General features: G+C 55.0%; 9 protein-coding genes across 9 annotated transcripts; 6 read left to right on the forward strand and 3 right to left on the reverse strand.

The window, feature by feature from the left end:
• The first annotated feature begins 294 nt into the window (after nucleotides 1-294).
• BO66DRAFT_396005 (S-(hydroxymethyl)glutathione synthase) lies at nucleotides 295-1207 on the forward strand. Its single transcript, XM_025648362.1, has one exon. It carries the CDS (start codon nucleotides 382-384, stop codon nucleotides 955-957), a length of 576 nt encoding a protein of 191 aa, XP_025498589.1. The 5' UTR covers nucleotides 295-381; the 3' UTR covers nucleotides 958-1207.
• A 500-nt stretch (nucleotides 1208-1707) lies between these two features.
• BO66DRAFT_463583 (cysteine hydrolase family protein) lies at nucleotides 1708-2544 on the forward strand (the record flags this gene model as incomplete). Its single annotated transcript, XM_025652413.1, has 4 exons — nucleotides 1708-2061; nucleotides 2120-2272; nucleotides 2339-2359; nucleotides 2415-2544. The coding sequence occupies exons 1-4, from the start codon at nucleotides 1739-1741 to the stop codon at nucleotides 2542-2544; spliced, it is 627 nt and encodes a 208-aa protein (XP_025498590.1). The 5' UTR covers nucleotides 1708-1738.
• A 252-nt stretch (nucleotides 2545-2796) lies between these two features.
• Nucleotides 2797-3908, forward strand: BO66DRAFT_384963 (uncharacterized protein; the record flags this gene model as incomplete). Its single annotated transcript, XM_025646114.1, has 2 exons — nucleotides 2797-3022; nucleotides 3085-3908. Exons 1-2 carry the CDS (start codon nucleotides 2815-2817, stop codon nucleotides 3906-3908), a joined length of 1032 nt encoding a protein of 343 aa, XP_025498591.1. The 5' UTR covers nucleotides 2797-2814.
• A 184-nt stretch (nucleotides 3909-4092) lies between these two features.
• Nucleotides 4093-5364, reverse strand: BO66DRAFT_463589 (MFS general substrate transporter; the record flags this gene model as incomplete). Its single annotated transcript, XM_025652414.1, has 1 exon — nucleotides 4093-5364. The coding sequence occupies one exon, from the start codon at nucleotides 5362-5364 to the stop codon at nucleotides 4093-4095; it is 1272 nt and encodes a 423-aa protein (XP_025498592.1).
• A 1237-nt stretch (nucleotides 5365-6601) lies between these two features.
• Nucleotides 6602-7988, forward strand: BO66DRAFT_443699 (putative O-methyltransferase; the record flags this gene model as incomplete). Its single annotated transcript, XM_025651527.1, has 4 exons — nucleotides 6602-6832; nucleotides 6902-7209; nucleotides 7242-7419; nucleotides 7479-7988. The coding sequence occupies 4 exons, from the start codon at nucleotides 6602-6604 to the stop codon at nucleotides 7986-7988; spliced, it is 1227 nt and encodes a 408-aa protein (XP_025498593.1).
• A 497-nt stretch (nucleotides 7989-8485) lies between these two features.
• On the reverse strand, nucleotides 8486-12171 carry BO66DRAFT_463600 (pyridoxal phosphate-dependent decarboxylase family protein; the record flags this gene model as incomplete). The annotated part of the gene is made up of 7 exons (XM_025652415.1): nucleotides 8486-9309; nucleotides 9433-10286; nucleotides 10339-10447; nucleotides 10519-11059; nucleotides 11118-11480; nucleotides 11536-11935; nucleotides 11986-12171. 7 exons carry the CDS (start codon nucleotides 12169-12171, stop codon nucleotides 8694-8696), a joined length of 3069 nt encoding a protein of 1022 aa, XP_025498594.1. The 3' UTR covers nucleotides 8486-8693.
• Nucleotides 12172-15119: 2948 nt separating this feature from the next.
• Nucleotides 15120-17454, forward strand: BO66DRAFT_396007 (S53 family peptidase). The gene is made up of 5 exons (XM_025648363.1): nucleotides 15120-16329; nucleotides 16384-16516; nucleotides 16562-16655; nucleotides 16705-17005; nucleotides 17063-17454. The coding sequence occupies exons 1-5, from the start codon at nucleotides 15461-15463 to the stop codon at nucleotides 17391-17393; spliced, it is 1728 nt and encodes a 575-aa protein (XP_025498595.1). The 5' UTR covers nucleotides 15120-15460; the 3' UTR covers nucleotides 17394-17454.
• Nucleotides 17455-17786: 332 nt separating this feature from the next.
• BO66DRAFT_396010 (glycoside hydrolase family 131 protein) lies at nucleotides 17787-19292 on the forward strand. The gene is made up of 3 exons (XM_025648364.1): nucleotides 17787-17955; nucleotides 18006-18142; nucleotides 18201-19292. The coding sequence occupies exons 1-3, from the start codon at nucleotides 17847-17849 to the stop codon at nucleotides 19083-19085; spliced, it is 1131 nt and encodes a 376-aa protein (XP_025498596.1). The 5' UTR covers nucleotides 17787-17846; the 3' UTR covers nucleotides 19086-19292.
• A 702-nt stretch (nucleotides 19293-19994) lies between these two features.
• On the reverse strand, nucleotides 19995-21111 carry BO66DRAFT_475584 (uncharacterized protein; the record flags this gene model as incomplete). Its single annotated transcript, XM_025653252.1, has 4 exons — nucleotides 19995-20464; nucleotides 20540-20685; nucleotides 20756-20868; nucleotides 20941-21111. The coding sequence occupies 4 exons, from the start codon at nucleotides 21109-21111 to the stop codon at nucleotides 20415-20417; spliced, it is 480 nt and encodes a 159-aa protein (XP_025498597.1). The 3' UTR covers nucleotides 19995-20414.
• Between the last annotated feature and the right edge of the window lie 186 nt (nucleotides 21112-21297).

Genomic DNA, 21297 nt, shown 5'->3' on the forward strand with positions numbered 1-21297 from the left:
TTCCCGCGGCGCGGGCCTCGGCAGTGGGGATCGCAACGAGATCCTGTTGGTGATTCAGCATGCGATCGCGCATCCAACCGCCTAAACGGGTTAACTTACCCGGTCGGCACCGCATTCTGCGCCGTGGGCAGTGGGCACGGATGGCCGTGCAAATGGCGACATTGGCTGGCCGGAGTGTATGTCCCCGCACGAGGGGATGGGGAAATGCTGCAGGCATTTTCTGCATCTTCTGAGGGGAACCTGGGCTATATAACCGCTGTCAATAGTCTGACGCGCTCGTCGGCAAAGTTGTTTCCTCTCATTTCCCATCTCTGACTTACCTCTGTTTCTCTCTCATCCCCTCACCCACAACACTCCATCCACCACCACCTCACGAACAAAATGGCCATTTTACTCCACCCCCTCCTCGCCAAACCCATCCAAAAGGGCAACCCCAACTTCTCCGGCGGAACCCTCAAATGCCACTGCACCAGCAACCCGGTCACCGTCACCGTGACCAGCAACGTCGCCCACAACCACGCGTGCGGCTGCTCCAAATGCTGGAAGCCGGGCGGCGCCCTGTTCTCGGTCGTGGGCGTCGTGCCCCGGGAGAAGGTGTCGGTGTCCTCGCACGCCGAGAAACTGGCCATCGTGGACGAGGCGGCCGTCATCCAGCGGCACGCCTGCACGGGCTGCGGGGTGCATCTGTTCGGGCGCATCGAGAGGGACCACCCCTTCAAGGGGCTGGACTTCGTGCATGTGGAGCTGTCGGACGAGAAGGGGTGGCAGGAGGTGCAGTTTGCCGGGTTCGTGTCGAGTATCATCGAGCAGGGGTTTCCGCCCCAGAAAATGGAGGACGTGAGGGGTCGGTTGCGCGCGTTGGGGCTGGAGACGTTTGATGTGCTGGCGCCTGCGTTGATGGATGCTATTGCGGCGTGGACGGCGGAGAGGGAGGGGAAGTTGAGGGCTTCGCTTTAGAATCACTCTGGGGTGTCTGCGGGTGGATCGTTGGTTTCTGGGGAATGCATTCTGTGACAGTGTTAGCGAGGGACTTTGAGGACTGTGTTGGGTTTGAATGACAATGCTAGCGCCCGGCTGACAGCATGGCGATGAGGAATTTGCGATGGGTTTGCTGTTGTGAACTACCCATTTTTTGTGGTAAACTTGCGCTGTAGATGTCAGGACGTGACGGTTGCAAGTCGATGGTGGTTAGTTTGGGATATGACGACAGGAATTGAGATTCTTACCCTCATGGATGCTGTTCATGTATCAATGGATGTAGACTGGAGGGCAAACTGTTTTTGAAGGTGCGGAGTTTGGGTACCTTGGAGGTAACTGGTGAGTGGTCCCACACCGGTAGATTTGCTACAGGAATGGCGCCTAAATTTGTCAGCACGGATGAGAGGTCTTGGGATCCGCCGGACAGTCGGGTCAGTAAATTGGTAAGCGGCATCTCACGCCCGGAAGGTGATCAGATGTGACTGTTTTGTACTGAACATTCATGACAACGCACAAATACGGTCATTAATGGTACACCTGCTGGCTCTTTCCTGTTCCAGAGACTACAACCAGATTCTGAGTGACTTGGCAGACGTTGTTGCTGACCAATTCAAGAGCGAACCTGGGCTGAGCAAGTACCCCCCTCAGCGGGAACTTATAAATGAGGACCTGGCTTGGTAGATGGAAGATTAGTAGGACGTCTGAGAACCTTGAAGTTTACAGCCCAATTCTCAATCAATTTTGATAAGTCTGCCCCAACATGGCCGACAGATCCAAAACCGCCCTCGTACTAGTCGACCCCTACAACGACTTCCTGCACCCTGACGGCAAGCTCACCCCGTTGCTGAAAGACCTCGGGGAGAAAGAAACCATCAAACACATCGAGGAAGCCGTGGCTGCAGCCCGCCTGCATCGCATCCCAGTCTACTACGGACTACACCAGCACTGGACCCCATCTGCCTTCCAGGAATGGCGGCACATGACACCCAACAACGTCAAGCAGGAGAAGATCAAGTTCTTCGAAGCAGGCACGTTTGGTGCCGAGATCTACCAAGGCTTGGAACCAGATGCCAGCAATGGGGAGTGGTCGTGAGTTGACACTGGAATAGCGAGTGAGTTTTCTCGCCTTGATATGGTAGAGCTGCGCTGTTGCTAATGTGCATCTACTGAGAAGCTCCTTCCAGAACACCGACCTGGACTTCCAGCTGCGCCAGCGCGAGATAGTGAATCTGGTGCTGGCCGGGCTGACGGCCAATACTTGTCTGGAAGCTACTGCGCGGCATGCTTTTGAGCTGTAAGTCTCTGGGGTATATGAGACAAGGAACTTGGTAGACGCTGAGGATATTGTTTGACTACACAGAGGCTATAATGTGACTCTACTGTAAGAAACCGCTCCTTGATCGAGATTGCACATACTGATAGGAATGCTTTCGTAGCAAGGATGCCACGGCCGGGTGGTCTAAGGAGCTGACGGACGCGGCGACCGAGTTGGTCTGGCCGTTGTTTGAGCAGGTGAAGTCTGTGGAAGGATGGGTGGAATCTTTGAAGGCAGAAGAAAAGGCTTAACGTTGTTTGAACATACAATCGATCTAGCTGATGCTATACCAGAGTAGTTAATTTGAGCTGGATAATGTTGATTACTGTTTAGTTGCTGTGCCAAATTTGTCATCATTCCCAATTCCAAAGCGATTACTGCGTGTCACGATCACGTGCTGATAGACTGTTTGCCCATTCTTCTGACTAATCTACTCCCGCCTCGGCTTGTTGACGGTAACAGCTGAGAAACATGCGAACATCTTCAATCCATCGCCCCTCACCCCACAACCACATACACCGATGGCCGTACGGAAGACACGTTCAAAACGCCCTACGCGTGGCTCAGATAACCGACGAGTTGGTCTCCGTACCGCCCACACTGAGGCAATGTCGGAGTCGCCGGTCGCTCATCCCGAAACCCCATTACGGATCTCGTGGGCGGACACCCTCGCCGCCTTAGAGCGAGAACCCATGGCATCGCAGATCCAGCGGCATAAACAGTGGAAACGTACGTGGTCCTTCCCTGTCTCCTGCGCCGACTGCCTTTCATTCTTACCATGCCCAACTTAGGAGATGGGTCGATCCACGAAACATACTGTCGGGTTTGCTTCCGCGGGGAGAACCTGGAGCCATGTGCGACCTGTCGACTGGCATTTCACGCCGACTGTCTGCCGACCGGGTGGATGCGAGATACCGACCACCACATGTTCTGCTCTGCCTGTGTCCGGCGCGAGTGGCATATCTCTCCTCCGACACTGACACCTCCTACCTCCCCACGACCGGCGGGGGTAGAGACATCAGGTGCAGCTCCCGCCGCCTCTTCCGCTCTCCATCCGAGCACACTGTCCTCTACTCCTTTGCCTCATGGCAGTGTATCTCATACCAAGCCGCCCATTTTCTCCCCGCTCCCCGGACACAGCCTCTTACACGAACCCAATCCAGCCATCGACAACACTATCCCCGCCCCGCACCCCGACCCATCCCCCCCGCCAGCCCGCCGCAACCGCAAGTCCCGGTACACGAACCTCCCCGCCGACGTCGACGCCTCGCTGAACGTCCTCTACCGCGAACTAGAGTCGAACGCGTCGCTGCGGCTCGAGAACGAGGACCTGCGCGAGGAGAACCTGCGGTGCCAGCAGATCATCAAGATTCGGGATATGAGCCTGATGGCGCTGCGGCGCGAGGTGGAGTATCGGCGGTCGTCGGAGCAGGAGATGGAGACGCTGCGCGCGACGGCGGCGCAGCTGGAGAGCGCGAGGAAGGAAGTGCAGGAACTGCGGGCGCGGAATGAAGCGTTGGAGGCGGAGCTGGAGCAGTCGAGGCAGGAGGCGGTTGAGGCGAAGGAGATGGTGAGTGATTGGAAGGCGAAGTTATCTACGCTGTTGGGCGTCTGAATCTGTAATCATAGACATGATTTGGTTTATTGGCAATTCTAGCTGTCGTCGACTTACTTCCGCTGCCCTCCAAGTCTACCTAGTATCCTCTACCGCACCCGGTGGATACGGTGTCTTCTCACCTCTCCAACTCTATGCACCCTGTCGATTGTCATATATTGAAACCCAAGTACCTCCAACCCAATCAAGCTTTTGACTCCCACTCCCAACCAACCTTGGCCACTCTCGCAGCCAACGCAGCCCCCGCACCAAGTACAATACACACCCCCGCAAAGATCTGCGCCCCTATATACCCGCCCCCAGCGCGTGAGATAAACGCCCCCTCCAGCACCGGCCGCGTCAACGTCGCAAAGCCCACAATACTCAGGATCATCCCAATCCTGGTCCCCGTCCGCTTGATATCCGGGGTCATCGTCGTGGCAGTCGCGGGGAAGAGCGACTGCGCTGCGCCGCCCACCAGCCCATAGACAACCGCAAACACATACAGCCCGGCAACGGTGTCGACCGGCATCCAACATAGAATCACGATCGCGGAGGCAAAACTGAGCGGAATCAAGACATTAAGTTTCCCAAGTCGGTCCCCGACAAGACTAGGTCCGACACGTCCGATAATGCCCACGCCGTTCAGCACCAGAATCAAATCCTGCGTGTCCGTCACCCCGAGGCGGTCGCGCGCGAAGGTCCCGAGGTAGAAGAAGGCGAAGTAGAGGCCCCAGAAGTTGAGGAACATGCTGGCTGTGAAGAAGAGGAAGGGCCGCTCGGTGAACGCGCCCCATTCGATCAGAGGGCCCGTTCGTCGGGCCGGAAGCCGGGGCTGGAAGAGCACCACCCCCGGCATCTGCGTCACCAGCATCAGCAGCCCCGCGGCGCGGATCGTCCACCCGAACCCGATCTGCTGCGTGTACAGCAGCTGGTTCACCAGCACGGGGTAGATCAGGCCGCCTGTCGCAGCCCCGGCCGCGGCTACTCCCACCGCGAAGGCGCGGTTTTCGACAAAGTAGGAGGCCATGATCGAGAGTCCCGGGCTGAAGGTCAGGCCGTTGCCCAGCCCCATGCAGACGGCCTGCGTCAGGAAGATCTGCCAGTAGGTCTTGGCGAGGGAGAGCAGGAAGACGCCGAGCAGCTGGAGGAAGACCCCCAGCGCGAAGACGAGACGGAAGTAGCCTGCGTCCGTGGCGCGGCCGACCACCGCCCCGGCGAAGAAGAGAAGGGAGACCTGCACGCTGCCGATCCAGGAGATGGTCGAGGCGGACTGGGGCAGGGTCTCGGTGTAGAGCTGCTCGAAGACGGAGAAGCTGTTGCTCACGCCCCAGGAGTTGAAGAAGACGAAGTGCATGCAGAGGACTTGTGTCCATGCCTGGAGGCCTCCGTCGGGCGGGAGTGGCAGTGGCTCGGTGCCTGGGTCTGGGTCTCGGGGACGAGTGAGGGCTCGAAGTGGCTTGTCCATCCAGTTCATTCTGAATTAACCTGAAGATTACATGACTACCCCAAAGAATGATAGTTCACTGCCTTCAGCAGGTAAAAATGGTTTGTGGAGATTGGTTAATGGTGAAGACACCCCCATATACCACCCAAGTCCAGCTCACCCGGGCAGGAGACGCAGGATTACAAATTTGATTCCTGGCCAGTCCAACAAATACCGACTACTGAGGCCAATACCTACCGATGTACTGCAGCTACCAGTTAATCACTACCACTACGGGCGGCTGTTATGCTTGAGCAAGGCGATGCATACGTGAGCTTACTGTACCTTACCATACCATACCATGCAGAGTGGGGTAGCACTTGCTTACCAATCTTAGTCTGCAGTTGCCTGTCGCAGTAACACTAATTTTGTGGTTGTGCTGTTATCGCTCTTCCTCTCCCATACTTGACTCATTTTGATGGTGACAGTGGAAGACCCTGAAGCATATCGCCACGTGACTGTCGCGCTTTCCACTTCACCTTCTCATCTTCTCATCACGTTCCTCAAACTCTCAAACATCTCACCCCACCGCTTAGGTCCACCCTCCACAGTCTGATTGCACGTGCGTCGAGTCTCGACTCAAATGTCAGTCGCCTCCTCGGTAGCCGATTCCTGGTTGCGAGTGCTTTCCTGTTTCCCCATCCAGGATAGTAGGTGAGTGTGGTCGCGGAAGTCACAAGATAACCAGACTCAACATCAGACGACTTTGTTCATCCTTGCCTGGTAGGACCCAGAACCTTGTAATGAAGCCATCCTATCTGGCTTGACTGACTTCAAGATTGATTGCTGAATAGTAGTCGATTCCACAGGAACCCCCCGGTCGACGTTCCCCCCGGTTGACGTCCTCCCCGTTCCCCCCGTCCTCCAAGCTTCTGATTGACTTCCAGATCTGCTGTACCTTGACTTCGAAACAAATTGACTTTGCCCCTCATCCGTTCCAACGAACCTGCTCGGTTTTCAGCAGCTGCAAAGAGATCCAGACTTGAGCTGGCGGTGGGATGAGCCATTGGCCGGCATCGCGGCCGGCTGGACGGGTCGATGATGCGGGTGGCTTATGCGACTTCGACACCTCACTCTAGTCGTAATTCATCGCTGAGCCACTTTGCCGGTCAACAAGTACTCTCGTGGATCTATAAAGTTGGCATGCAGGACGATAGAAGAAGAGGGATGCTCTTCTTCGTCGACGCATCCCCGTCCCACAGCTTCTGCCTGGAGACGTGACTTGACCATGACCCGCAGAGCCCTCGAGCAACTCGTCGACACGATCGCGGAGAATGGAGAGATCCTGAAGCAGCAAGTTCGACGCGAAGACCACGACTCGCTCGGAAGCTGCTTGGCTGATCCATGTCGGATGAACGGGGATGCCTCCAAGGCGCGCCTGGCTGTCATTGACGCATCGAAGCGGCTGGTCCGTCTGGTGACTGGGCCATACGATCTTTTTTATGATATGATGTCCGAGGTAGCCCACAACCTCCTTATCAGATGCACTGGTCAACAATTCCCAATGCTAATGCATCACCTTTGATAGGTTTTCCAGGTCGGCGCGATCCGGGCACTGATGAACTTCGGCATTCCCCAGTTGATCCCCCTCCATGAGCCCCTAGCCGCTATTGTCCTCGAACTCCTCTCCGGTCTTGGAAGAGACCCCCTCCGTCGCCTGATTCGATATACGGCAAGCTATGGCTTCCTGCAGGAGGTCGAGCCCGAGATGTTTGGTCACACTCCGCCGTCGGCCCTGTGCGTGCACGACCCCGTTGCCACGCGCAGCTGCATGTGGAACCTGAATGTTACCTTCCCGGTCGCGAGCAAGATCTACGAAGGGCTCAAGGTCGACCCGTCTGCCAGCGACACACGCGCTGCGCCGCCAGTGTCGTCTACGCTTCCCGGGAGAAGCAAATCACCAATATCTGGGACTATCACCGATCATACCCGAAGCTGGAGCTTGGTTTTCATGACTATATTAATGCGACGACGCGGAGTGCGTACTACTCATCCTTGCACACCGTGCGGGGATTCGACTGGTTGAGCGTGCATACTGTCGTTGATGTAAGAGTCAAACTATCTCCAGCTTCTCGACTGAGATGCGCTAACGATGATGCTCATAGATTGGCGGCTCCTCGGGCCATGTGAGCATGGCACTCACCGAAGCATATCCCCACCTCCACTGCATCGTCGAAGACCTGCCCGACGTGATTAGCGAGAGCCGCCAGACGCTACCCCCAGCCTACGCGGACAAGGTCGAGTACCTGGCCCATAGCTTCTTCGAGCCCCAGCCTGTCGCTTCAGCGGACTGCTTCCTCCTGCGTTTTGTCCTGCATAACTGGTTGGATGAGGACGTCTGTCGGATAATCGCGAACCTGTCGCCCGCCCTGCGGCCCGGCGTGTGGGTTCTCATCGCGGACATTGTCGTGCCAGAAATAGGATCTTCCTCGGGTCAGGTAGAAGCAATCGTGCGGTACATGGACTGCCGTATGCTGGCGCTGCTTGGGGGCCGGGAGCGGACCAAGAATGATATCGTCGCGCTGGTGCAGGGGGTAGATACTCGGCTGGTGTGGAAGTCCTGCACGCATCCGGAGGGAAGTGTGGCGAGCTTTCTGGCTTTTCAGTGTGTTTGAGCTGTTTTTGTTGTCGAAACTGGTAGCGAATCTTGAGATTGAGCTTGATGATGATGATCACATGAGTGCATTGCTTCTTCGCGATGCTGGGGCGGGTTGCGACTCCTTCGGCTCCCGTTATGTAGGTTTCCTAGCCACATCATGATTCTCGGTTCTCGGGCTAGGCATGATGTGAGACGATAGGCATCAGGACGTATCATTGACTATCATAAGCTATAATATTGACATCTTAAAAAGACCGGTTCACGTGATATGTAGCCATGCATATCATCCATGTTGGGGCTGGACATTGGCCATATTGTTTCTTAGTCTAGGGAAGTATCAAAACCACTGACTGCGTTGACTAATTACGAAAGATCAAACCGGACAAAGGAAAAAGTCGATTGTTTGAGTTGGACTGAATTGCCTACATATGACTATTTTTAATATTTTGGTGTTTGGAACTGTACTGTAAGTACTGGGGCGGCACGGGCGAGGAAGCGACGGAAGACGGTGGCGTTTTCTTTCCCTCTGGCTCCCACGTCACTTCTTCCTTTTTCACCACCCTCATGTCTCTCTTGTTGAAAATAACCTTGGGCGAATCCATCGTTTGAATCCTTCATTCGACCATCTTTATAGCATCACAGATAGCCTCATCCTATTGATGTAAGGTTGTCGCCCGCAGCACCAATGACCTCAGCAGTACTGTCCCACCTGCGTCGCAGGCTATTCGGCGGGATTCCTGTATTTGGCATTCAGCACGTTGCCGATCTTCAACAGCTCCTCACGCCAGTGAGCCGAATCGACCTTCGCAACAGCCGCTGGGTCCTTGTTGGGCCAGTCGGAATCATAGTCCAGGTCCTCGCCCAGAGTCAATGTGCCGGTCCAGAAGGGTTCTCCCAAACCGGTCAGTAGGCCGGGACCCTGAGCGTCGCCGGCGTTGGGGTCCCTCCAGACATTGACCTTGAAGTGTTTTCCACTGCTGAAGAAGAAGTCGCCGGGCACATCTGCGGTCGCGGACACCTTTCCGGTGACGGGCTGCATGGCCACCTCGGGGTGCTCGGCCAAGGCGAGGATCAAGCCGTTGGCAAGGTCGTCGGCACTGATGCTGTCTTCTACTCCCGGGTCGGGGGATAAGGAGACGTTGGCGGCGGAGAGGGCGACGTTCGGAGACCGGACCAGCACGTGGGAAATATGCTGCTGCGCCGGCGTGCCGTAAAGGTAGAACGGGGTGTCTGTCTTTGGATATTGCGGGTCTCGGTTCACCACGTTCAACGGCCGGCTCTTGATGATGTCGTCCCTGGTGATCGTGACCTCTCCTGTGGACAAGGCGCGCACGTCCCTGGAGTGTGACGTTAGTATTGGGATTTGGTACCGAGATGGGCTAAACAGGTAGGGAACATACAAGTCGGGATTCTCGTGTTGGCGGAGATAGTCCACCTTCGCGTAGATCTCGGCGTTGAACGTTAAGTCCGTGTGGGGAAGATCGTCAATGCCCTGCTGAAGGTTGATGACATCCTGGGACACCAGGAGGAGAGATGTCTCTGGGCTTTGGTTCTTGCAGTCCCGATACTTTTGTTCCAGGTCGGGGCTGAGGGTGGCGCGGACGATCAGCTGCTGACGGAGGGTGGCAGTGTGGAACGAGGTTTGCAAGACCAGGAAGGTCTTTCCGGACTCCTCGATTCCTTGCAGGAGGAATTGGGCCTTGTGTGCCGCGGGGTCGTTGCGCTTTCGGACTTGCTGGACTTCTTCGTTGACGACTCGCTCGAATTCGTCCCAGAGCGTGCCGATGAAGTAGTGCTTGGTGGGGAAGGGACTCATGACCACGTTGCGCAGGACGAAAAGCTCCTCGTCGACCTCCGTGAGGCCCAATCTGCGCATGAAGGTCTTTGCACACGCGCCGTAATGCTTGGGCTCAAACTTGGTCGAGGTTAGGTAGACGGGGATCTTGGTTGGGTCGGTGTCCACCCCCGTGATGGAAAGCCGGTCAACGACCCTCTTCATCAGGTAGTTGGCTTCTTCGATGTCGGTGTTCAGGGTTGTCTTCGCCTCGTCGACGTAGAAGTTGAGAGCAAAGGCGTTGATGTTGGTGTCGGAGCCCAGTTGGCGCAGCAGGTTCATTGCGACAGGGTCCTGCAGGAGGGCCTCGTTCTGCTGTCCCAGGATGCGCATTCGAATGAGATCCCGGTCGGCCTCAACCTCTGGGGAGTTGAAGGCGTGTCCCTCCTGCTCCCGGGGCAGTCGGTTGAACGGGACGCAGATGAAGTCCTTTCTGTTCTCCTGCCTGAAGTCACTGTGGACGGCATAGCGCACCGATAGCTGCCAGACTGTCAGCCCAGAGAATCAAGAAACTCGCTCGCGAAGAACCTACCCTGGAGCTGGTGAAAGATGCTTGACCCAGCAGCTTCCCGTATCCGTCAGGATCCAGACCAATCGTCTGGTTGGAGAGCCACGTTGACATGGCAGCTGCGCCGGGTTTGCTGCAACAGCCACCATGGATGGATGGTTAGTCGGTGCACCCTGAGCTGAAGCAGTCACGGAAGACACTCACCTTCCCTCTACCCCATATACCCCAATATTCTCTGCCGACCCCTGCGACAGATAGGGACTGGACCAAGTCACCAAGTATCGCATCCGGCCGTCTCTGTAGACCAAGCTCCCTGCCGGGTACGGGATATAGCCAGCCTTATGGGGGTCGACCGTGATGGAGTCCGCATGGCGAAGAGCCAAGAGGTCGGTTTCAGTCTCCTTTCGCAGAGTCAGGGCTGGCACCGCGCCTCTGTCGGCGTCGCCCCTTTCAGGACCCCGCAGTCCTCGGCGCAGCATGGTAGCAAAGTAACCTCCCCAGGCAGCATCCGCATGAACAAGGAAAGACAGGCCTTTCTCTTGCATCTCGTTTCGAATTCGCACAATCTCCGACAGCCGGTCAACGGCCCCCTCTTCGGTGGATCCAATGACGGCCACCACCGCATAGACGGGGATCCCGTTTTCAAGGCACTCGTTCAGAGTAGCTCTCAGTTGCGTCAGATCAATGTGAGCGTCGTCGTCCACCTCCACTTCGAGAAGATTCGCCGATCCCAACCCGGCAATGGCTGGACAGGTTAGCTTTCTGGTCCGTGGTGACATTGGCCGACTTGGGAATTTACATACCCAGTCCCTTCGGCCAGGAGTAATGGTTGGTCTTCGACACGATGAATTTCATCGCCTTGAGACTCCTGTAAAAGTGGTGGGTCTCGTCGGTCTCCTCATGCAAGAGACCCGCTGACTGGATGTTATAAGGCTCCAAGGCATTCTTGAGGTAGTCGCTCGAAATGCCAAACTCTCGGTACAGACGATCGGGCAGATCGAGGACAGTCTTGGGCTTCAGATTGAGAAGATCCCAGGTTGCTAACCGTGCAAATTTCTCTGTCCCGCCCCTGCAGGTTTCCACCTCGAACCGGTCCGCGATGAAATTCAGGTTCCCGTTCACGATGGCTTGATGAAGGGCCAAAGGGTAGAACTTCAGGTTTCGCGCTGGTCATGTCTTAATGCATGATTTGGGATGTTTGAAAGGGAAGTAAGTACGTACCGACCCAGATCGATTCCAGATTGGCGACCGTGCCGTCGCAGGTGATATGGCCCCATGACATCGGCTCATTCTGTCTTTCTCTATGAGGATCCTCTGTGAGGGGAGTTTTGTATCCGAACAGCTCGCCCAGTTGCTGTCCGACCAGCAACTCCGCGACGGTGGTCATGGGACTGGCTTCGAGGGCGACGTTGTTGGGATTGTACAGCATCGTCATGAAGTACCCCAGCAAGGACGGCATGGTCAAGTCGGTGCACATGTGGGCTTCATAGCGGGGAGACCAGAAAGGCACCGAGTGCTCTCCGAGGAGCTGGGCCACTTTTCGGACGACGTCACCGAAGTTGTCCCTCACCTTCTGAAACTCCGGCGATCTCCGGACTTCCTTGGTGATGAACTTCTGGCTCTTTCAACGGGTCAGTCGACGCGAAACAGCAGAGGGGGGAAGGCGAGTACATGATCCTCGGGGTAGTAATCAAGCCTGGTTTCAAGCAGTTCATCCAGAATGGTGTTGATGTTTGCTCTGAAATCAGGCATGTTGGCAGCCCGTGGGCCGATGAAATAGTTGTTGATCACATTTTGGTTGGTGATTTGGTCTTCGCCGCGCTCAGCATGAGCTAGGACTGGAGGTGCATCAGCCATGATGGATGAGTTTTTATCGAAGACTCTGCCGGCTCTGGAAAGATGATGAACGCCTTTAGCTGGACTGGATAGGATGCGGTTTTTATAACAATATCCGATCTTTCGGGGTCTGCTCAGCCGGTTCTATTCAGGTCGCCTCGTATCGTCTAGCAGGGTTATCCTTGTCCGGTGTGCCTCGATGCGTCCGACTTGACACCCACTCCACTCGAGCCAGCTTATGGTGGGCTGCGAAACTGCATGATGTGGTCATTCTCCTTCAAGCTCCATTGCAATCGTGGCTGATGAGGTTGCAGATCGATACTACCCCTCCTCCACACTCTCGGATCTCAGTTCTTGACCTTGCACATCACACCTCTATGCCACGTGCCCCATCTCGATGGCTAAAGTCCTGTACTACTAAAGGATCTCCCGATTTACAGAGTTCCTCGCGTACAAACTCAATTCCTCACGATAGAAGTCACAGCCAACATTATTTCCTCCTAGCATACCTAGCCTGCACCAGGTGTGGATGCCTTACAGAAAGAGGGACAGACCACTGTGGCTAGCTGACAGACCAATGATCTTTGCTCGATGCGTCTAGCGATGCATACGCAAAGGCACCTGCTCCCACACCAGGTTACTCCATTTCCTGGATGGTTCGTCGATCCATGTTGGATGGATTTGCCATCCGATTCGCCGAGGAGTAATTCGTGTTCGTGCATGACATCGTCAAAGGCTGACAAGGTGTTGTAGATCTTCACAGGATTGAGTTGAGTGGGGTGGGGATCTGCGGGTCCTGTTCAGCTCCCCCCACCTCTAGGCACTGGATTGGACTGTGACAGGTCACGCAGCTGCATGTTTTCAGACTGTGCAGGACCCCTCTATTCAGCTTGTAGATCGCAGATGTGTGAGTAAACAAGGTGAGCTGGGTGTGACGATGTCTAGTTTAGCTGCGAGACTGACCCCTTCACTTTACCCCACTCGGTCATTCAAGGCCTACCCAGCTCGCCACTGTCTGATCGCCGGGAATCGTCCAGTTGATGTATTCTATTTGTTCATCTTGCAAGCCCTCCAAGAGATAATTACGGTCCTTCTATGTACTGCTTGGACGTCCCTGAGTTTTGCAGCCTGTTCCTAAAGGCGCCACACCCCGCACGCTCCCCGAACTACGAATCTATGCAAGGTTGCCTCCCGACGCCAATAATCTGCCATGCCGGCTGTACGTACTACGTAATTTATAAGCGAATGATCAATGCGGATGCTTGGCGAGGGTGATTGCGGCAAGATCTGACGATCTAACCTTTCAACCTCCGAGCAGTTTCCAACCTGCTGCGTTGTTGCCTGGTAAGCCTGCGGCGCTGGCGCGTCGCGCGCAGACATGGGAGGTTTCTATCTTTGGCCAAAAACAGCGATTTGAAACGCCTTCTTTTGGAGTAGTTAGTTTTGGTCAGACAGGGTGGTGTGGTCTGCTGCATAGAGCCCGATAATTGTCGTGTTGGAATCTACCCAAACCATGCATGCTTTTGCGACCCTATGTTTACTTGCTCTTCAGATTGTCTGGATTGCACCCTAGCCGGCTGTCTTCCGCATTGGGTCCAATCACGTACTCACGGTACGATATTCAGTCGTACCCTTTTTAACCCAACTACTGAGTATGGGGGCATCAAACCCTTGAAAATTGCCCTGTGGAAGAGTGCTCATAAGTATCGTAGCTGCAGAGCTCTCGGCGATGAACAGGTTTGCAATATTTGGGGCCTGCTAGTATACCCTTGCCGTCCCGCCGAGCATCTACCAGGCTCCATCTATCTCTTGATGACTACGAACCCCGGATTTCTCGTTCTCGAGGGCAATGCATGCTCTCCGGACTGTGCCGTACACTTAAATCAGACCTTGGAACAGTAGCGAAATGCGAATGCGCAGCAGGGGGCTCCAGGATTTTGCATTGAATAAAACAAAAAAAAAAAATAGAAAATCTTCTCGACTATGAATTGAGTCAGACGCGCTACTGGCCGCAGTGTATGGCCATCCGACTTCTCGAAATATGCACCTTTTCCCAACAGTTCGAACAGAAACAAGCCGGAAGACATATTATGCTTCATGTGTTTATGGGAGGTCTGCATTAGAAAGAATGCAGATCCTAGACGCCCATGGCTTTATGTTTGACTAGCGTGTCAGATAGATATATTGTGCAAGGCGCGACATGTTGCGGAGTTGAGAGGGGTAGATATCTCTAACTTGCAACTCTCACTTTCTCCGGCCGTGCAATTGGATTTTCTATACATATAAATGCAGACGCAGCCCTGCTGGATTGGCTTTATGTTCTCGGCTCTTGATGTGATTGATGTTCATAAAAACATTAATATATGACTTTACTCCCTTCCACTCACGGTCATTAAGCCACCTCCCGCCACGAGTTCACCCACTTCTTAAGGATTGGAGAGATTGTTTCCATATTGCCCATCCAAACAATCAATACCAACTGTGTAGCCCTAACTTCTGCCCCAACCATCATTCGGCCATCCGACTAAAGAATTATTCCCAGCAGTACCTCAGGAACACATACATTGTCCTCCGAGAATTGTCCGGGCTGCGCTCAACTGGGCAACATTGTTTGTTTGCAACGTTTGCACTGTGATCAGGTGATTTCGACCAACAGAAAATCAGTCCCTCGCGTCAGATGCCATCAGACTGAGGCCATTATCTCTTGCAGAAGAATAGATTACCTGGGTGTGCGTCAATGCAACCTCCCCTGCAGGTGTTCCACACTAGCTGCTGGAGACCCCGCCTCGCAATGGCGCGATACACCGGACTCCGGCCTCGCTCCGACGCGCCAAGATAACTGCCTGCTGCTGTCTCAGTTGCTCAATCAAGCGTCCAACATGGTAAGAAGTGAAGACGGACAGATTCTATAATTCCCGCAATGTCAAAGGTTTTCTAGATGTTGATGAAGAGAGTTTGTCTGCAATGCCCGTGAAGGATGACAGAACCGAGCCGAGGAAGCCACATTGTCGAAGAGAATCCTTCACTGATAAGCAAGCGGAAAGGAAGCTTAGATCCGGCTTGGCACTCGGCAAGGAGATGACGAATCTGCAGAACGAGAGTCGGATTGGGCTGGTTCCTGCATCACACCTCATTTACGGTGCACGCCATCCCCGGCGTTGCACCGCTCCCCGTCGGAGCAATCAATCCACCCGCAATGGCCTCATCACTACGCTAAAAAGATTTATAATAGGCGGCCACGTCGCTGCCTGTCTGCTCCTCGCTCTTCTCCCCAAGTGTCTCTTTCTCCGTCGCTGGATCTCCCCTCATCATGGTCGCCTTCTCGCGCATCTCTACCGGCCTGTTGGCCGTGGCCGCCCCTGCTTTGGGCAACGTGGTGCTGGAGAAGATCCAGGCCGTGCCCAGCAGCTGGTCGCTTGTCGAGGAAGCCGACACCAGCTCGAACATCACTCTTTCCGTGGCCTTGACGCGTCAGAACCTGGACCAACTTGAGTCCAAGCTGCTGTCCGTCTCCACCCCGGGCCAAAGCACCTACGGCCAGTACCTCGACGCGGACGAAGTCAACGCCCAGTTCCCTCTGGCCGATCACTCAACGGTCATCTCCTGGCTCACCGAGGCCGGCGTCACCGACATCTCCCACCAGGGCGGGTTGATCAGCTTTGCCACCACCGTCGGCACGGCCAACAAGCTGCTCAACACCACCTTCTCGGTCTACGAGAAGGCCGGCACCCAGAAGGTGCGCACCACCCAATACTCGGTGCCCGACAGCTTGAGCGGGTCGATCGACCTGATCGCGCCCACCGTCTTCTTCGGCAAGACGCGCGCCGAGCGCGCCGCCGCCTTCCAGGCCGTCAAGGTGGCCCGACGGTCCAGCAGCGCCAGCCAGTACATCACCCCGACCTTGCTGAAGCAGCAGTACAACATCGACTACACCCCCAAGGCTTCGTCCGGCAGCCGCATCGGTTTCGGAAGTTTCTTGGGCGAGTCCGCCCTGTACTCCGACCTCGACCTGTTCACCGAGCGCTTCGGCATCCCGCAGCAGAACTTCACCGTGGAGCTGATCAACGGTGGCGTCAACAACCAAGAGGAGGACGGGGGTGAGGCCGATCTGGATGTGCAGAACATTGTGGGCCTCTCGCATCCCCTGCCGGTGGTTGAGTTCATCACTGCTGGATCTCCGTATGCAATCTCAAAGTCGATCGAGGTTGGAAGTGGTTGCTAACGAGACGACAGTCCCTTCATTCCTAACGTGGTGGAGACCACGGATACCAACGAGCCCTACGTGGAGTACTATGAGTACCTGCTGAACAAGACCAACGACGAGCTGCCGCAGGTCATCACCAACTCCTACGGTGACGATGAGGATGTACGTTCGACCACCCTGACTTACATGCTCCGGCTGACCCTATAGACTGTTCCGTATGCCTACGCCACGCGCGTCTGCAACCTCATCGGGCTGATCGGCCTGCGCGGTATTTCGGTTTTGGAGTCCTCTGGTGATTCGGGTGAGTTGTCTGCGTTCAGCCGTGCAAGCCACCGACTAATATGGTCCAGGTGTTGGTGAGGCCTGTCTCTCGAACGACGGAACCGACACCGTTCAATTCACCCCCGAGTTCCCCGGCACATGCCCCTACATCACTGCCGTGGGTGGTACCCAGGACATCCCCGAGATCGCCTGGGTGGACAGCAGCGGCGGCTTTAGCAACTACTTCGCTCGTCCGTCCTACCAAGCTGACCAGGTCGAGACCTACCTGGACAAACACATCTCCAAGGCGGTTAAGGAGTACTACACTCCGTATGTCAACTTCACCGGGCGCGCATTCCCGGACATTGCCGCCTATGGTGGTTCGCCGTAGTAAGTTCCTCTCCGTGGCTTCTTGATATGCCGAAATAACTCTGACGGGTAAATTAGCTATGAAACCTATGTGAACGGGGAACTGGAGCTCATCGGCGGTACTTCGGGCGCCAGTCCCGTTGTTGCTGCCATCATCGCGCTGCTCAACGACGCTCGTCTGCGCGCGGGGAAGACGTCCCTGGGCTTCCTAAACCCCTGGTTGTACTCTAGTGGATACAAGAGCTTGAATGACATTACCTCGGGTACGGCGGGTGGATGTGATGGCAGCTCGGCCGGGACGGGCTACATCCCGTGGGCCAGCTGGAATGCCACTGCGGGCTGGGATCCGGCCACCGGTTTGGGAACTCCTAACTTCGCCAAGCTCAAGGCGGCCGTGTTGGCTTTGTAAGGATTTGTGCATGATTATGTATTTACTAAGTGATCACGTCGCTTGGCGGCAGTTTATGTTTGAGACAAGTGATGGTCAATGCGAGAAACGTTCCTCAATTTTCTATTTCAGTGGAGATGTTAGTCAGTGCGACCGGAAGGACAATTGACCACGAACCAGCAATGACAGGCAATGTCTTAGTGGCAGAGCAGCGTTTAATTGCAGTGTCGAGCTGTCAGGGTCGAGACTGAGACCCTTTGGATTAAGGTGAAACGGAGAGCCAGCGTGCGGGTGTTTCAGCACACGCCCGTCAATCTAACCCCGACACCCGCTCCACTTTCCATCCTCCCCACCAAACAGGTCTGTCAACATAAAACGACTCCTCAGCCCACAACTCATTCTCCAAACCAACTGTGCCGGTCACACCTTCCATTCTCTTACTTTTCTTCGTCACTCCTTCGTCCTTCGCTCACTATGAAGTCTTTCGTTTCCCTTCTCGCTTTCCCCGCTTCCTCGCTGGCTGGAACCGTGTTGTGGAGCGGCATTTTCAACTCTTCTGCTACCGTCGAGGACTTCGATGATTGTAATTCGACCCTTTCCCCGGTCGCGATGGGCCTCGAGCTGACAAGATAGGGTCATGGTCCAACCAGATTGAACCGTGGCAATGGTACATCCATGGCACCGGCAACACGTCGGATTACCTGGGTCTGTCCACGGACTTCAAGAACCCCGCCGATACCAGTGACGCCCAGGGGCTGCGCATCAGCATTGTATGCCAATTCCCATTTGACGACGGCATTGCGCGAGCTAACATATCCATTCCGATAGGACGGCACCTCTTACTGGGAAGGTCAAACGATGGAGCGCTCCGAACTGATCCCCCAGACCAAGGCCGACCTCGGCTCCGGTCACCTCTACTACCACTTCTCCCTGTCGACCAAGACGACCAACGCGCCCGACGCCTCCTTCGAGCACCAGATCGCCTTCTTTGAGAGCCACTTCACCGAGCTGCAGTACGGTCTGGCCTCGGGGGCATCCGGGTCTTCCGACAACACGCTCCGCTGGAACGCCGGCGGCAACACCCACTGGTCTGTGCAGCTGGAGGCCGGCAACTGGTACAACTTTGCGTATGATATCGACTTCGACGCGCAGACGGTGGGTCTGTGGGCGTCCAACGGCTCCGACCCCTTGACCGAGGTTGTGTCGCCCGTCAGCGCGTCCGCCTCGTCCAACTCGGCCGACTGGCACGTCGGCGAGCTGCGTCTGCCTGGCAGCGGAAGCTCGAACGATGCGGCGGAGGATTGGTTCTGGTCTGGTGTTTATGTTGAGGAGGCGCCGATCACGAAGGAGATTGGGTCGGGTAGCGCGTCGAGCTCGAGCTCGAGCTCCAGCTCTGCGGACACATCTAGCTCTGTCAGCTCTGCCAGCTTGTCGACCTCTTCCGCTCCCAAGTCCACCGCCGAGGCTACCTCAAGCACCACCGTCGCCGCTGCTACTACCAGCACTGCTGCTGCGCTCATGACCTCGACTGTTGCTCCCTCAGTGACCACGGAAGTCGCAGTCGAGGCTGCGACGACGGCCACGGCTGCCTCAGTGGCGCTGGCTTCGCCCACCACCCCGACTGAGATTTTGGACGACATTCGCGCTATTTTCGGTGCTCTTGTCTCGCGGTCCAGTGGTGTGCATGCTCGGGACTTTTCTCCTCGTGCGTAGGTCTGTTGATGCCTTAGTTCTTGTTGGGTGGCGGTTGGACTGTGTCAAGGATTTTGAAGCCCCAGGGTGGATTGCTGGAAAGTATCCTTGGTTTTCTTGGTGGTTGTAACTTACTGAATTATCAACACATAAAGCAGCCTGGTAACCGCGTTGCATCACGTGGCCGGATTACGCAGGAACGCCGACAAACCGAGACACAGGGACTGGGTGTGTTGCTGGTGCCTATAACTTGGATCATTAACTCGTTAGTCAATACAGTGTATTATCTTGTGATTTGTGACTTTTCGAATTGCTGGAAAATATGTGTATACCGCGTTCGACGAAATATCCGCCCCATGCAACCATTGCCATCTCCAGGCTCACTTGCAGGTATCTTGCGGTGGTAACTTCCTGGATGTGAAAGAGTAAAGACGATGTCAAAGACGAGAGCCAACGAGTCATCCTAGATCTTATGCGAGGGAAGAGAACCTGATCAAGGGGTAAAGAAGTTCCTGCGTTGTTCATGTGATAGCTACTAGGTAGCCTGTTTTCTTGAGATGGACGGGATTCGACCGTAGCGTGATGTCTTGGCCTGAAGGGTAAGGCAACAGAGTCAGCTGAGCCTGGAGGGCAAGACGGCAGCAGCCGCCCAAACCGGGAAAACACGTGGGAGGTGCAAACAAAACAAACGTTGTGGATGGCCGCCTCACATTCCCCCTCTCGTGTTGCGTACAGCATATATAGTATTAGAGAAGTACGGCATATCGTCCTCCGCGAGAGAGAACTGGGATACCTCTGTCCAACCTGCGAGAGGCTCTGACAAGCCGATCTCACTCCTGGTGCACTCTACTTTTGTCCGTTCTGCGGGCAACATCGTTCGGATTGGGATTTGTAGGTTTATGGTCATAAAACTACTTCTTACTTATCCGTCAGTTGATAGCTCTTATGCGCAGTCTTCATCTGACGTTTGCATATGCCTTAGCCCTTTGAATTGACTTCCTTTACCAAAGAATCCAAGGTCTACCATTCTTGGCCTCTTTTTCCTTTCTCAAAGAGCTCATTGGGGCCTCACTTGACCCACACTGTCAGTTGACCTTGTCGGTAGTGTTACAGATGAGCGAGATACGGATCGATGATGATACAGGCAGTGGGCTTACCTCCAAATCGTGCAGCAAGTTGGGACAAGATAAGATCACTTCAGCTTCTGTGAACCATCTGATACCACGGTTCAACCTTTCACCAAGCCAAAGACCAACGTTTCTCCTTGGTGAGCATCCTCTTATATCCACCAAGTATGTGTACGAAGGTCAAGGTGATCGAGTAGGCGCAAGAAAAGAAAAGGCGGACCGATCACTTGAATACATCGTCATGAATAGCGCGCCTATTTCGGTCCCAAATAACTACCAGGATGGAGTTAGCCATGGCTCGTTTGTATGACAGCGCTATACCACGCACAACAGAACTGACACACTTACGTTCAATCTCGTCTTTGACGGTGCTGACAGCAATGCGTCCACTCCTGATCATTTCCTCTGCCTCTGTTATATGTCCCAGAATCCCTCTAGGATATGGGTACGCTTGACGGTACGATTTGAGCACATGCATTCTTGCTTCTGCCGCTCTGTTGAGCAAGGGGGCTGGTTAACACAGACAAGGACACAAAGATCAGAAACCGTGGAGTCGGAAAATACCTCAACGCCGCCTCCGCACAATCTACGGCCGCCAGGGCGCGGCGCAAATGATCCTCTGGATCGGTGTAGCTGGCCGGGTCCGACTGCGCGCGTTGATACATGACTCTCTTGCGCTTGAACTCGTCATGTAGGTGTTTTTATGCTGCACGAGCAGCCTTTATAGCCGGTGACCATGGAGGAAAAACGTATTCCGCGGGATTTATGCTCGCCAGCCAGGTCTTCAAGGCATCAATCTCCAGCTCTCCGTTCATAAGATCCTTATCGAGCTCATTCGCAATCTCTTCCACCGGCGTAAGCTCGTGTACGACCCATTTAAAGACGGCCTCGCCCTTGACTGGGCCCTTGTCTGCGCGCATCGCTTGAAAGTACAAGGTATTTCGTAATAACGAGGAGATTCCGAGCCGCAGTCGTCAAACTGGGTCGAATGCTCTCAAAGCGTAGTTAGAGACATGTGTAGAGGAGGATGATCTTGCTCGGTCTTGCATTTGGTGTATCGATCCAATTTCAGGCACCATCGTGATTTTCCAGTTTTCTGCTATATT

This window comes from Aspergillus aculeatinus, assembly GCF_003184765.1.
Source record: "Aspergillus aculeatinus CBS 121060 unplaced genomic scaffold BO66scaffold_74, whole genome shotgun sequence".
NCBI lineage: Eukaryota > Fungi > Ascomycota > Eurotiomycetes > Eurotiales > Aspergillaceae > Aspergillus > Aspergillus aculeatinus.

What these genes read in the sequence shown, in the direction of transcription:
- BO66DRAFT_396010 (XM_025648364.1), top strand. Translation starts at nt 17,847, where the DNA reads ATGAAGTCTTTCGTTTCCCTTCTCGCTTTCCCCGCTTCCTCGCTGGCT. An exon ending in CGTCGAGGACTTCGATGATT is followed by an intron (nt 17,956 to 18,005) that starts GTAATTCGACCC and finishes CTGACAAGATAG; the next exon opens with GGTCATGGTCCAACCAGATT. An exon ending in AGGGGCTGCGCATCAGCATT is followed by an intron (nt 18,143 to 18,200) that starts GTATGCCAATTC and finishes CCATTCCGATAG; the next exon opens with GACGGCACCTCTTACTGGGA.
- BO66DRAFT_396005 (XM_025648362.1), top strand. Translation starts at nt 382, where the DNA reads ATGGCCATTTTACTCCACCCCCTCCTCGCCAAACCCATCCAAAAGGGC.
- BO66DRAFT_396007 (XM_025648363.1), top strand. Translation starts at nt 15,461, where the DNA reads ATGGTCGCCTTCTCGCGCATCTCTACCGGCCTGTTGGCCGTGGCCGCC. An exon ending in GGAGTCCTCTGGTGATTCGG is followed by an intron (nt 16,656 to 16,704) that starts GTGAGTTGTCTG and finishes AATATGGTCCAG; the next exon opens with GTGTTGGTGAGGCCTGTCTC. An exon ending in GCCTATGGTGGTTCGCCGTA is followed by an intron (nt 17,006 to 17,062) that starts GTAAGTTCCTCT and finishes CGGGTAAATTAG; the next exon opens with CTATGAAACCTATGTGAACG.